Source organism: Lycorma delicatula, chromosome 4 (genome assembly GCF_047948215.1).
Source record: "Lycorma delicatula isolate Av1 chromosome 4, ASM4794821v1, whole genome shotgun sequence".
NCBI lineage: Eukaryota > Metazoa > Arthropoda > Insecta > Hemiptera > Fulgoridae > Lycorma > Lycorma delicatula.
The window spans coordinates 96,872,667-96,885,159 of record NC_134458.1 but is presented as its reverse complement, the minus strand read 5'-3'; the positions used below and the strand labels follow the sequence as shown (position 1 = coordinate 96,885,159).

Below are 12,493 nucleotides of genomic sequence, written 5' to 3'. Positions count from 1 at the left end.
ACTAGACCATGTCTTAATGGACAAACACCACCATAAGGAGATCTACAATGTAAAAGTCCTCCGAGGAGTAGACACAGGCTCAGACCACTATGTAGTCAAAATTAAAATTAAATTTACTCCCCAAAGAAAGCAACAAAACCAAGCCCCTGGAAGTAAAAGAAAAATGGACCCTACCCAACTATTAAACAATGAAAATTACCAAACAGCAACCGAAAAAATAATAATTGTGAAGAAACACGAAGATCTAGTCAACAACCTTAAACAAATTGCAGAAGAGTTAGCCCCAATAAAATCCTGTAAAAAACATCAGTGGTGGAACAGTGAATGTGATGAAACCGTGGAAAAAAGACATCAAGCATGGCTATTTCACCATTCTCAAAAATCAGAAAAATCCTTCCAAAATCTAGTAAAACAAAGAAAAGAAACCACCCGAACCCTGAGGAAAATAAAAAGACAACACCATAAAGACATGCTGAAGTCAATAGAAGAAGAATTCATTAAAATACAGTCAAGAGACTACTACAAACCCTTAAAAAATCAGCTCCGAAAATTTAAACCCTCAACCCTAATAATAAAGAATGAAAATTGTAATCTGGCCCACAACAATAAAGACAATGTGGAAATCCTAGTTAAATATTTCAACAAACTCCTAAATTGTGAAGAACCAACAGAACTTCTAAACCTCAACACCAACACACCAGAAAACATCAACACTCCCACAATAAAAGAAGTTTACCAAGCAATGGGAGAAGATCAGACTTTTGTAGAGATCTGAAAACATGCAGGAAGGTTAGGAAAAATTTCTCTTCATCAACAGCTTGTCAATATCTGGATGAAAGAAGAACTACCAGAACACTGGACGACAGCCCTCATCCATTTGCTACAAAAAAGGGGGAAAAAATCCTAACAATTAAAGGGGAATCTCGCTACACAGCATACAAAATTCATTTAAGAATCATCCTCAACAGGATCGGTTCACAGCTTGAGAAAAAACTAGTGGAGTACCAGGGAGGTTTCAGACCCTGGAGGAGCTATCCAGAGACCAAATCATGAGTCTCAAGCAAATAATGGATTACAACAGTTAAAGAAACAGTCGTAGTGATAACATTTGTAGATTTCAAGAAAGACTTAGGTTCACAATTTTTGTGTATTATTAGTTATTTTTTAGTTCTTAACTTAGCAGTATTATAAATTTTTTTTATCAATTTTAGGTAGTGGAAAAATACAAGATCTTCAGTTCCGTTCACAATGGTACATGATATCTCAGAAAGGAATAAAGGGGTTTACTGCATTAGAAAGATTAACTTTTGCTAAGAATGACCATTGGGGAGATGTAATAGATGAGCGAATATGTGTGCCTAAAGAGAGTAAGTTACTGTAATTATTATTAATGTCATTATTAGAGACAGGATTGCATGCATTTGCACATTAAACCCATTCTCACCGGTTATTGCATATTTTCCTTAAAATCTAGTAATGATGCATATTTTTGCTATATTTACAATATTTTTCGGTAGGGTGCCTAGTTAATAAATGAAATCTTATGTTATAGCCGGCCAAACCTATTAGCTGCAAGGCTGTTAAAGTGCCCTTAGTAGCCGCGCGTCTATTGTTTTGGTAAGTAATAGTATTATTATGAGAAACCTACTGGGTTGGTCTAGTGGTGAATACGTCTTTGCAAATCAGCTGATTTCTTAGTTGACATTTCGAACGTTCAAATCCTAGTAAAGGCAGTTACTTTTATATGGATTTGAATGCTAGATCATGGACACCATTGTTCTTTAGTGGTTGAGTTTCAATTAATCACACATCTCAGAAATAGTCAACCTGTGACTGTACAAGACTACACTTCACTTACACTCATACATATCATCCTCATTCATCCTTGAAGTAATACCTGACAGTGATTTGTGGAGGCTAAACAGGAAAAAAAATATTAGGAGGCTAAGTAAAACACAGACTCATGTGAGACAACGACAGATGATACCATTCTGCGTCGTACACGCCTACTGCAGCTGTCCTCCCACTAAGCAGTTAAAGAAATGCATGTTACTGTTGATGCGCTCATTGCATCAGTTTAGTTTTTTATTTATATTTGCAAAGTTTAATGTGTACTATGCCTCCCGAAAAAAAGTGTCTCTTTGTGGATAGCTGACTATCCTGGAACATTTACATACAACGGCAGTGTTTTATATTGTTGAGTTTGCAAGAAAAATATTTTGTGCACAATAAAGTTTCAAATAGACTAACATGTCAAGACAAGTCTTCATATCGTTGAATTGCAAAAGAAAGGCCCACAACAACAACTTATAACAGCAACAAGTAGCAGTGATTTCACTTCCAAAGGTAAGCAAACAAACCACTTTAGCTTGGATTTACATGAAGTGTTGCTTACAAGTAATATTCTTCACAAACTTACAGATTCTACATTCAAAATGTTTTTGCAAAAATATTGTTTGAATCAAAATATACCAGATTAATCAACATTGCGTAAAAATTACATACCAACAATTTACCTACATGTTCTAGAAGAAATATGCACTGAACGCAATGATAGCATTATTTGGATTTCAACTGACGAAACTACCAACAGTTGTGGCTGTTACAGTGCGAATTAAATTGTCGGTGCATTAAAACTAGAGCTGTCTTCTTCCTATTTGTTGACCTGCAAAGACTTTGAAAAGGCAAATCATTCTACGATCACCAGATTTGTGAATTAGGGTCTAAAAAAATATTTCCTGAATCTTCTGCAGATGAAAGAGTGTATATTTTTCTCAGATGCTGCTCCCTATGTGATCAAGGTAGCCAAAGCCCTCCAATTATTTTATCCCAATTTGATTCATGTGACATGCTTTGTTCACAGAATATATTGACTCGCCGAAGAAGTACGATCCATGTTTGGGAATGTAAATAAACTGTCTTCATCAACAAAGAAAGTGTTTCTTAAGGCACTTGCCAGCAGTAAGTCCTATAAAGAAAAGCTGCCATATGTGCCTTTACCTCCCGAACCAATGGTTACTCGATGGGGAACGTAGATTGAAGCTGTACTGTTTTACAATGAACATTTCAAGGTCATCAAAAGTGTAGTAAATGACTTCGATTGTGCAGAGGTTATGGTAGTTTGTAAGTCTAAGGAAGCATTTAGTTTGATTATTTTAGTAATATTACATTACATTCAGTTTAATCTTGGTAATTCAGAGGTAATTTTTTGAATTAGAACAAAAATTTTTTATTTAATATTTTTATTATTTAAGTATATGTATGCATAAGATTTTTTTTATCCACCTTCTTATAGATTCATCATATTTCAAATTAGGTATACACTTTTTTTTATTGAAAATTTTAATTATTTTAGTAATTTTACATTATTTACAGTTTAATTTTGATGATACAGAGATAATTTTTTGAATTAGGATATAATTTTTTTTAATTTTGATTATTTTAGTATATATTCTGTTGATTTTGTATTCTAGTCCTTATAAATACATAATTCTGTCAAAACAGGATACAAAATTTTTTATCAAAAATTTTCATTGTTATAATCAATGAAAATTGACATTCTTCTAATTATTTTAGTTGATAATACCATTTATCCTGTTATTTTCAGTACCATCCGTAACAATTACGCCAGATGCATTTCCAAGAAAAAACAGTTTAAGGGAATCACTGTGTAATGAAACACCACAACTAAAATGTCATGAATTTTGTAACGGTAAGAATTTTGAAACTTGAATTTTTTTTATATTATTATAATAATTTTAGTGCCTCATTGGTCACATGTGGTGATTGTTTATCTTATTTATACCAGCCTACTGGCATTGATAGTCGGGCGATGCCATAATTTTTTCTACATTTATTCTATTCGTAAGCACATTTTTAGAAGCAGCTATAAATGAAAACTTAGCTGATGTAGTTTCTGTTTTTTTTACTACTTTGCTGTACCTACATATACTTTATTTATATTTTATAATATACATTATTGCAATTCTAATTCTACGTATAAAAATTTTGCTATCTAATGTTTCCTACTACCTTACATTTTACTTATTAAACCCTCTTCTTTTTCATTATGATTCTTTAAAAAGAGTTTTTCATTTCTCTTAAATTCATGCATCCATTTTCTGCAGTATCTGTTTTGTAGGGGCTTCTAAAGTTATTTGTTCATATTTCATTCTTCCATTATGTTTTACATCATTATTTATTTTAATCATTATCTCGTTTACATCATTATATTTTAATCTAACTATAGATTAAAAAATTGTATAATCAGTTTTTTAGCATTCATATTTTCAAACATTGATTCAGACAGTTTAATTCAGCGTTAAATATTGATGTATATAAATTAGTAATTGTGAAATTTAAAACCAGATTAAAATAACTAAATATACATGGTTTGTGAAGAGTTTAGAGATTCATTAGATAGAAGAAAGTATTTGTGCAAGTTCCTCGACTTTTAAATATTGAAATTGATGTGATTTGGATTTTCAAAGGTAGTATACCTTCTTAGAACATCATGTAGGTATGTTAATACAGAATTGTTATTAAGTACATGTTATGGTGTGGTTTATCCTGCGGTATATTACTGTTATTATGTTGGGTGTTGGTGGACAGTGTACTTGTACTTCAGAAGAACAATAAGGGTTTTTGATAAAAACTTGTAGTAATATTGCCAGAAATTATTATGTGATTGCTGTTTACTTATTTGTAGTGCAGTACTTATTATTAGAAGTAAACCTCATTTTAACTTTTACTTGAAAAACTCATTTATACCACCAATACTGGAGTGCGGATAATTTTCTGAAAACATAGAATTTACTAGGATGGCTTACAGCCCTTTTCTAATGGGTGCTGTTTTGTTACAAAAGGTAGTTATTACAGGAGAAACAGTTCAGAGGTAGTAATTTTAAAAGATGCTTTAAAAATTTTTCACAATTTACAGACGTAATAATTTGTTTGGCAGAAAATGTTTAAATGTGTTTCTGTTTATTCATTGCATTTCATTATACCATACATACATTAATGGTACATACATATGATACATTTAGAATGGTGCATACATGCACACATGTTATAATTTATAACAAAATTTAAATTTAGCTAAAGTATATAAATATTGCATTTTATTGTAAACAGATTTTGCTGTTTAATTTACTGAAATATTTTTCTAGCTTGTCAGTTTTGTTTTGCAGTTTTTGTTGGAAAATATAAAGATCAAATCAAATTTTTGCATGTATGTACCCAATATTTTTTCAGTTAATTCCCTCAAAATTATTATTCTACTCTATGGTGACTATTTTTTTTTTTTTATCATTAGTTAATTTCATTGCTATTACTTCATATAATTATTTTTATTATAACACTTTTTTTATTCATTATTTTTTAGTTTGTGATATTGCTCTGATCGGTACAGTGGAAAACTAGATCGTGCTTTCTACAGTTTTCCTTGAACTTTATAAGCAAATACTAGAGCAGTTTTTTTCCATGCAGCACCTCAGTTACTGTTCCTGATGTAACATATGTAATAAATATTTCAATAAGGTGTGATTAAGTAAAGTATTTATTTACTTGTGTGTAGTTGAGTAGACTGAATCCTGAATTAAGAAAGTTAATTCATATTTAGAATTACACTTTGAATGTAATTTAATATTAAGTATGAAGTTAAATTTTTATGATAATTTTAAGATTTGATGCATTAATTTAATTTAAATATTATCTTTTTGTTATATATCATTATTAATTTTTATTTTATATTAACACAATGCTACACTTTTTTCAGCATTAGCAAAACATGAAGTGATTACTCCAGCATTATTGACTAACCGTAGCTTATTAGGCAATACTGTTTATTCAAGCCCTGTTATTATTATTGCTGGGGAAATAAATTCACTAGTTTATACTTTAGAATCTGTGATTCAGCAGTCTGGAATCCACACACCGAGTGTTTTAATCATTTACGATAGAAGATCAGAACACGTCAATATACCTATGCTTGCTAATCTGTACTCGTTTCAGCATTTCTTGGTTAATGCTTCATCAGCTAGTGGTACGTATAATTTTATTCAATTTTAGTTTCATTAGAGATTTGAATTATATTAATAGTATGTTCTTATATATTATTGTACTGTATCTATATCTTTATATGATGCGTATCCAGAAAGTAAGTACAGTTTCCTTCTACCACTTCTGCAGTGTTGTGATCGCAATTCCGAGTATGCATGCAACATTCTCTCATTTGTTGACTTTTAATAGAGTCATACAAGTACAACTATTTGTTTACAGTTAATTAAACATCATTTAAAATGTTTAGATCAGCTGAGAATCACACCAATTATGAATTATATATATATATATATATATATGTCAGGTTGACCACAATTCAAAGCTTGGACATTCCAAATAAAAGAATGGATGTTACCACTTCACCATGGAAGTTGAACCTTTCTATTTCTTCATTAGAAATTCATATCACAAGAAGAGATTCAGAATTTTAATAAAATATGGTATAATTGTGTAAAGCAATATGCTCTATAAAAGAAGTAAATATTTAAATATTTTGTTTTCTAATTGCCAAATAGTGATTATTTTTAATTTTTAATCATTGATATTTTGGTAACTATTTTTTTTTTTTTTTCATTAACTAAGGTCTTAAGTACTTTATTGTGTATAGAATGATTTTTCATTTATTCAAATATGATTTCAAAGTATGAGTCTTGCTAAAGGTAATAGGTAATAGGGTAAATATTAATTTTTAAACAGGTAAGAAATTCAATCTGAAAAAAGTATTTTCTCAGTTTTTATTTCCTTCATTAAGAAACAAACAGTTTTTTTTGTAGCTAGAGAAATATTTATTTTTATTTTTAACATAATGATTAAACATTTTATTTGTAACAATTAACTTTGTCAAATTATTTACTTTATGAACATAACCTACTATCATAGATTTGGATTGGATTCACTATATCCCTGTATCATACTTTAAAAATTCTGCTTTCTTACATTATTATTTTACTTTTACATTCATTTTCAGAAAAAATTTATTGTGGTATAAAAAGAGCAAAAGAACAATTTCCTAATAAAAAATATTTTATCGTCATAGATGAAGGGTTAATTCTATCTCCAGATTTTCTGTACTATATGGCTCAGATGGTACCTTTGCTGGAAAATGATGAGTCACTTCTAGGTATATCAGCTTGGAATCCTAATGGTAAGTATTAGTGTGATGTAAAAATAATATTTTGATATGTTTTCTGTTTCTTGAAGCACTTTTTTGTGTTATTGAGTCTCCAGTAGCTAACATACTGGTTTTGATAAGCCATATACAGCTTAACAGTAGCAAGAATTGTCTTGCGGACGATCATTTCATATTTTATTTTTATCATTCTTAAGTTTGATAATATTGTGAAATTTATAATCTATATTCTGAGAATGTAAAAACACAAATATTTCTGTTTGAATTTTAATTAAACAGTGGTCATTGCTTCCAGAATATTTGTTTATGTTGCATGAATTTCCTTTTTACAAATTTTTTTGTTCAATTACAGATAGTTAGTAATACATTGGCATTTGGATGGTTTTGTAAAATGTGAAATAAAATTTATTGACTGATAAATCTTAAGTTTCATCCTTCAACACAGTATTGTAGTGCAGTAAATATCAAGTTTAATAACATGTATATTATGTTGTTTTGTTATATTAAATATCTTCTTGCAGCTGCTATTGATTGTTCTTTTAGGTTTATTCCTTTAAATGCCAAAAATCAGTCAATATATAAAGATAATTTGATAAACCTTGCAGAGCTTAACATTATTCAGTGGAAAAATATTGAAAAAAAAAAATTGGATAATTTTAATGAATAATTTTCTGTTATTGCTAGAGGTTTTCTTTAAATGTATTGTAACTCACCAATAAGACAGAAAATAATAGACTTTATTACAGTATTAAACTTAAATTTTACTATGAGTGGTTTGAAAGGATAACTTTTCAAAAGACAACCCTTTTCTTTTGTGATGTAAACTTAATTACCCATTAAATTGGAAATGAACCTAACATTGCTTAACTTGATATTCAGGTAAGAGTTTATTCTTACAATCAACTCTTATTAAGCATCGGTTTGATTCTTGACATTTTTGTCCATCAAATGTTTTTTTAATGTCCACAGTACTACTTCTTGTAATGCACCAGGTATAATGAAACAATAAAAATTTTTAAATGAAAGCAATTTAGCCTGACATAAATTTGTTGCTACCTCGCATACTTCAGTTTTTTTTAATAGGATGGAATAGATCTTTTATTTCATCTGGTAATTTGTTTTACAATAATAATAATAATAATATTATATCAACGTAACATTTTATGGTAATTTAAATCAATTATTAAATTATAATCAGATGAAATAGAGATACTTATAAAAGCAAGGGTAGAAAGTAAGCCAGTACTTCAGAGCATACTGTTAGCACGCACTCTTGAACTGTACAATAATGGATCGCTCAACAAATATGGATAATTGTAAATTATGTGGATTAAGAATATTTATTTTGTAGAACAGTATAACATAATTGCATTTTTATATATATATACTAAACTTCATTGCAAAGTTTAATTCCAGTAAAACTGTTTTCCATTCACAGGTTATGAAAAAGTTTCAATGAGTCCTCATACTGTTTTTAGGGCAGAAGATTTCCCTGGAGCAGGTTTTATGATACCAGTTCGAGTTTTTGATAAATACATAAATGGAAATTTTCTAAACTGTTGTTCTTCACTGTAAGTATTATGTATTAATGTAATTCATTAAATAATCTTCCCATAAAGTGTCCAAATTTGATTAAATAAAAATGAAATAAACCTGCTTTAACGAGTGGGGTAGTTAAACTTCTAATAGAAAATGATTTTAAGGGAAAGTGTTTTGAAATGTTTAATTTATTGCTATGCGATGCTCTGGCCAAAAAATATTTTCATCTATCAACAGCCTAAATATATTTAACATATCTTTTCCTTTCCATTGTACCTTATGAATAGTCATCATAATCACAGTTACCCTGTTTATTCTGCCATTCTTTAATGGTCTTCAAAATCATGTGATTGTGAAAGTAAAAAAAAAAAATCTTTTAATTACATTCAACCTACATTTATTTCTTACAATGAAACAATAATGAAATACTATTGATATCCTTCTATACCTTTCAGCTAATACTTTTCTAGTATCAATATTGTCTAGAAGCAAGTCATGCTGAACAGCATCAAATGGCTTCTTTATATCCAAAAATAAATCTTTGTCTTTATAATAAATATCTTAGCTTTGTCGCTTGTCCTTGAATTTAAACTTTCATAAATCATAAATAAAAACTTTTAGGCTAGTTCATTGCAACAGGGATTTCACAGAGGTATTATATATACTATTTTACTTCGGGTATTATTATTTTATAAATTCCACACAGATTGTTTATTTTATTATTATTATTTCTTCTTTATTTTATTATGTGGTTATTAATGAAGTTTGTATGCTGGTTTAAATATTTCTTTATTGTAAATTTTAGTAATGTTTTCAATGTTTTTATTAAATAAATACTTTATGTATATGTTTTTACTTTATGTATTACTATGTATTGGTTGTAAGGTAGTTATTTTGTTATTGTGTTTTGATAGTTGTTTTTTATAAATAATATTATTTAAACTAGCATACAAACCTAATAACCACATAATAAGATATTTAAAACATAAACATAATAATAAAATAAATAATCTGTGTGAAATTTATTAAATTAAATGTAATGATTGTGATGTTATTTATGCAGGAAAAACAAATAGATCCTGTAAAACTAGATTTCTTGAACATTGTAGAAATTACAAAAATAATAAATTAGTTTTATCTAATTACAGCAGACTACCTAATCTAATATTAACATAAATTTAGAAATTATAAAAATGACCTAAAATGAAATATATTAGAAAAATATTACATACGAGGTCTGTAAATAAAGTAATGAGACTGGTTCAGAAAAACTTTTTATTTACAATCCAATTATACATGGACTCTACACCTTTGAAACAGTTCCCTTGAAAAGCCACACAACACTTCAAACAGTTTTCCCACTTTTCATAGCAGTGTTGGAACTCAGAAACCAGAATATCCTTCAGATGGTTGGTTACATTTTTTTAATGTTTTCTGCTGTTCCAAAATGGTGTTCTTTGAAGTGTTTTTTAAAGTCAGGAACAGGAAAAAGTCGCAGGGACTCTCAAGTCAGGTAAATAAGGTGGTTGAGGAACTACAGGAACTCTGACCAGGTACAATGAAAAGGAACTCTGAATTAATGAGTCAAAAACTCATTAATTGAGAGTGCAGTGTGACAAGGTGCATTGTTGTGATGCAGCATCCAGTTGTCTTTGATGGCTGGTCTCACGCGGGCAACTCTTTTCTGCAGTGTTTTAAGAATTTCTCAATAAACATATTGATCTACAGTCTGTCCTGTAGGCAAAAACTCCTTATGGAAAATGCCGTTACTATCAAAGAAACAAATTAGCATGGTTTTGATTTTTGATTTGATCATTTTTGTTTTTTTGGGACATGGTGAGTTTGAAGTGCGCCCACCACTTCTTGCTCTGGCATTTTGTTTCTGGGTCGTACTCAAATATCCAAGATTCATCACCAGAATTAACACTTTTTAGAAAATCAGGATCGGTTTCAATTCGCCCTAAAATATCGCAGCACACTTCCGCCCTGTTGTTTTTCTGTTCAGCAGTGAGGTTTTTTGGGACCAATTTTGCACAAACTTTTTTGATGTTCAATTCGTTTGTCAAAATTTGATGGAATGTGGTATGATTCAAATTCAATTGTTCTGCCATCATTCTGGCAGTTAATCGCAGTCATACCATTTCAAGTCTCTGATTTGCTCAACATCGTTGTCACTTTTTGGCATTAACAGTCGTTCAGATCATGGATCATCCACAATTGATTCCCAGCCATCTCAAAATGCTTTAAACCACATATAAATTTGAGCTCATAACAGAGCATCATCTCTATATGCGCTTTTCAATTTGAAAAGGTTTCAGTAGCATTCTCACCAAGTTTAAAGTAACACTTGATTGCACAACGTTGCTCATAATTAGTATTACTCATTTTTGTAACTCACAACAAAACCTCGTTTCACAAAAAGGTTATTTGCGTGGCAACAATAGACTAAAAAATAGTAATACCTAATATAAATCAGCTGTTCATATAACCATGTTTACTAGTAACTTTACAGTCTTGCCATTTTGGCTGTCAAAAAATACTAGTCTCATTACTTTATTTACAGACCTCATATATAAATATATGAGATCTGTATAAAATTAAACAAAAGTTCAATTTTATAAACCATCAGACAGTGTTTTAGGGAGACAGTCATATAAAAACTGCAACAGATAGCAGCACTCATATAATAAATTAATGCACAATTATGATTATTTTAGTATTTTTATTTTTGATATGCAGTTTTAATTTAACATTTCAATCATGACTGAAGATGTGGGATCCTGTGAAAGTACTTTCATGGTAAAATTAAGGTAAGACATGTCTTATCTCAATATTCTGTTCTAGGTGGTTTATTTTAATAGAATTTAAAATATAATTTAAAAGTGTAGGAAATATAACAATGTAGGAATAATATGAATCTTAAAAATATTAATTTCGGTAAAATAATATATATATATATTATATATATATATATATTATTTTTTTAAAAGCAATTCTTTTAATAACCATACTCCTCTGTACCAATACAAATTAATTTATATTTAATAAATCAACCCTAAGTACAAAACAATTGAAATAGGATGACTTACCTTATTTCATAACATAACAGAAGCGCTTTCGCGAATTTGATTCACATCATCAGCTGCATACATTTTATATATATATATAAACCATCAAAAACTTGCAGTCCATGACACCATACCGTCCATTCACTAAACTTAATGTTAAAAATATTTTTGAACTAATTAAATTTAATTTATCATACTTTAAAACCACACAAAAATTTAAGACCTTTTATTTAAATTAAGAATTTTAAATTATAATCATAACAAGAGATAAAAACATAAAATATAAAAAAATATTTTAAAATTACAAAGATCAATTAATTAAAATTAACTAAGTCAAAATTAAAATCTAATTAAAACAAAAATAAAGACTAAATAATTAAAAATCAAAACTTTTAAAATAAAACAAAAAGAAAAGCTTAAGCAAACCAAAATCATGTGCTAGCCATTTCACTGATTTTACTTTACTCACAAAAAAAATTCACAAACTCTCAAAACTCAAATTTGCGAAAGCGCTTCTGTTATGTAATGAAATAAGGTAAATCATCCTATTTCAATTGTTTGGTACTTAGGGTTGATCTATTAAATATAAATTAATGTATGTGTATATATATATATATATATATATTTATAATTTCGTATATATTTTATTATTTACATTTCGTATATATATATATATACACATATGCTATTGTATATA

The 12,493-nt window shown here is 28.8% G+C and overlaps 1 protein-coding gene across 3 annotated transcripts in view; it reads left to right on the top strand.

Moving 5' to 3' along the window:
- The window catches only part of LOC142323662 (protein O-linked-mannose beta-1,2-N-acetylglucosaminyltransferase 1-like), a 45,662-nt gene that overhangs the window by 20,043 nt on the left and 13,126 nt on the right, over positions 1-12,493 (top strand). For all 3 annotated transcript variants that reach the window (XM_075363714.1, XM_075363715.1, XM_075363716.1), the window contains 5 exons: positions 1,212-1,367; positions 3,608-3,712; positions 5,777-6,043; positions 7,028-7,204; positions 8,628-8,760. In XM_075363714.1, coding sequence (XP_075219829.1) covers positions 1,212-1,367; positions 3,608-3,712; positions 5,777-6,043; positions 7,028-7,204; positions 8,628-8,760 — 838 coding nt within the window. The remainder of the gene's footprint in view (positions 1-1,211; positions 1,368-3,607; positions 3,713-5,776; positions 6,044-7,027; positions 7,205-8,627; positions 8,761-12,493) is intronic.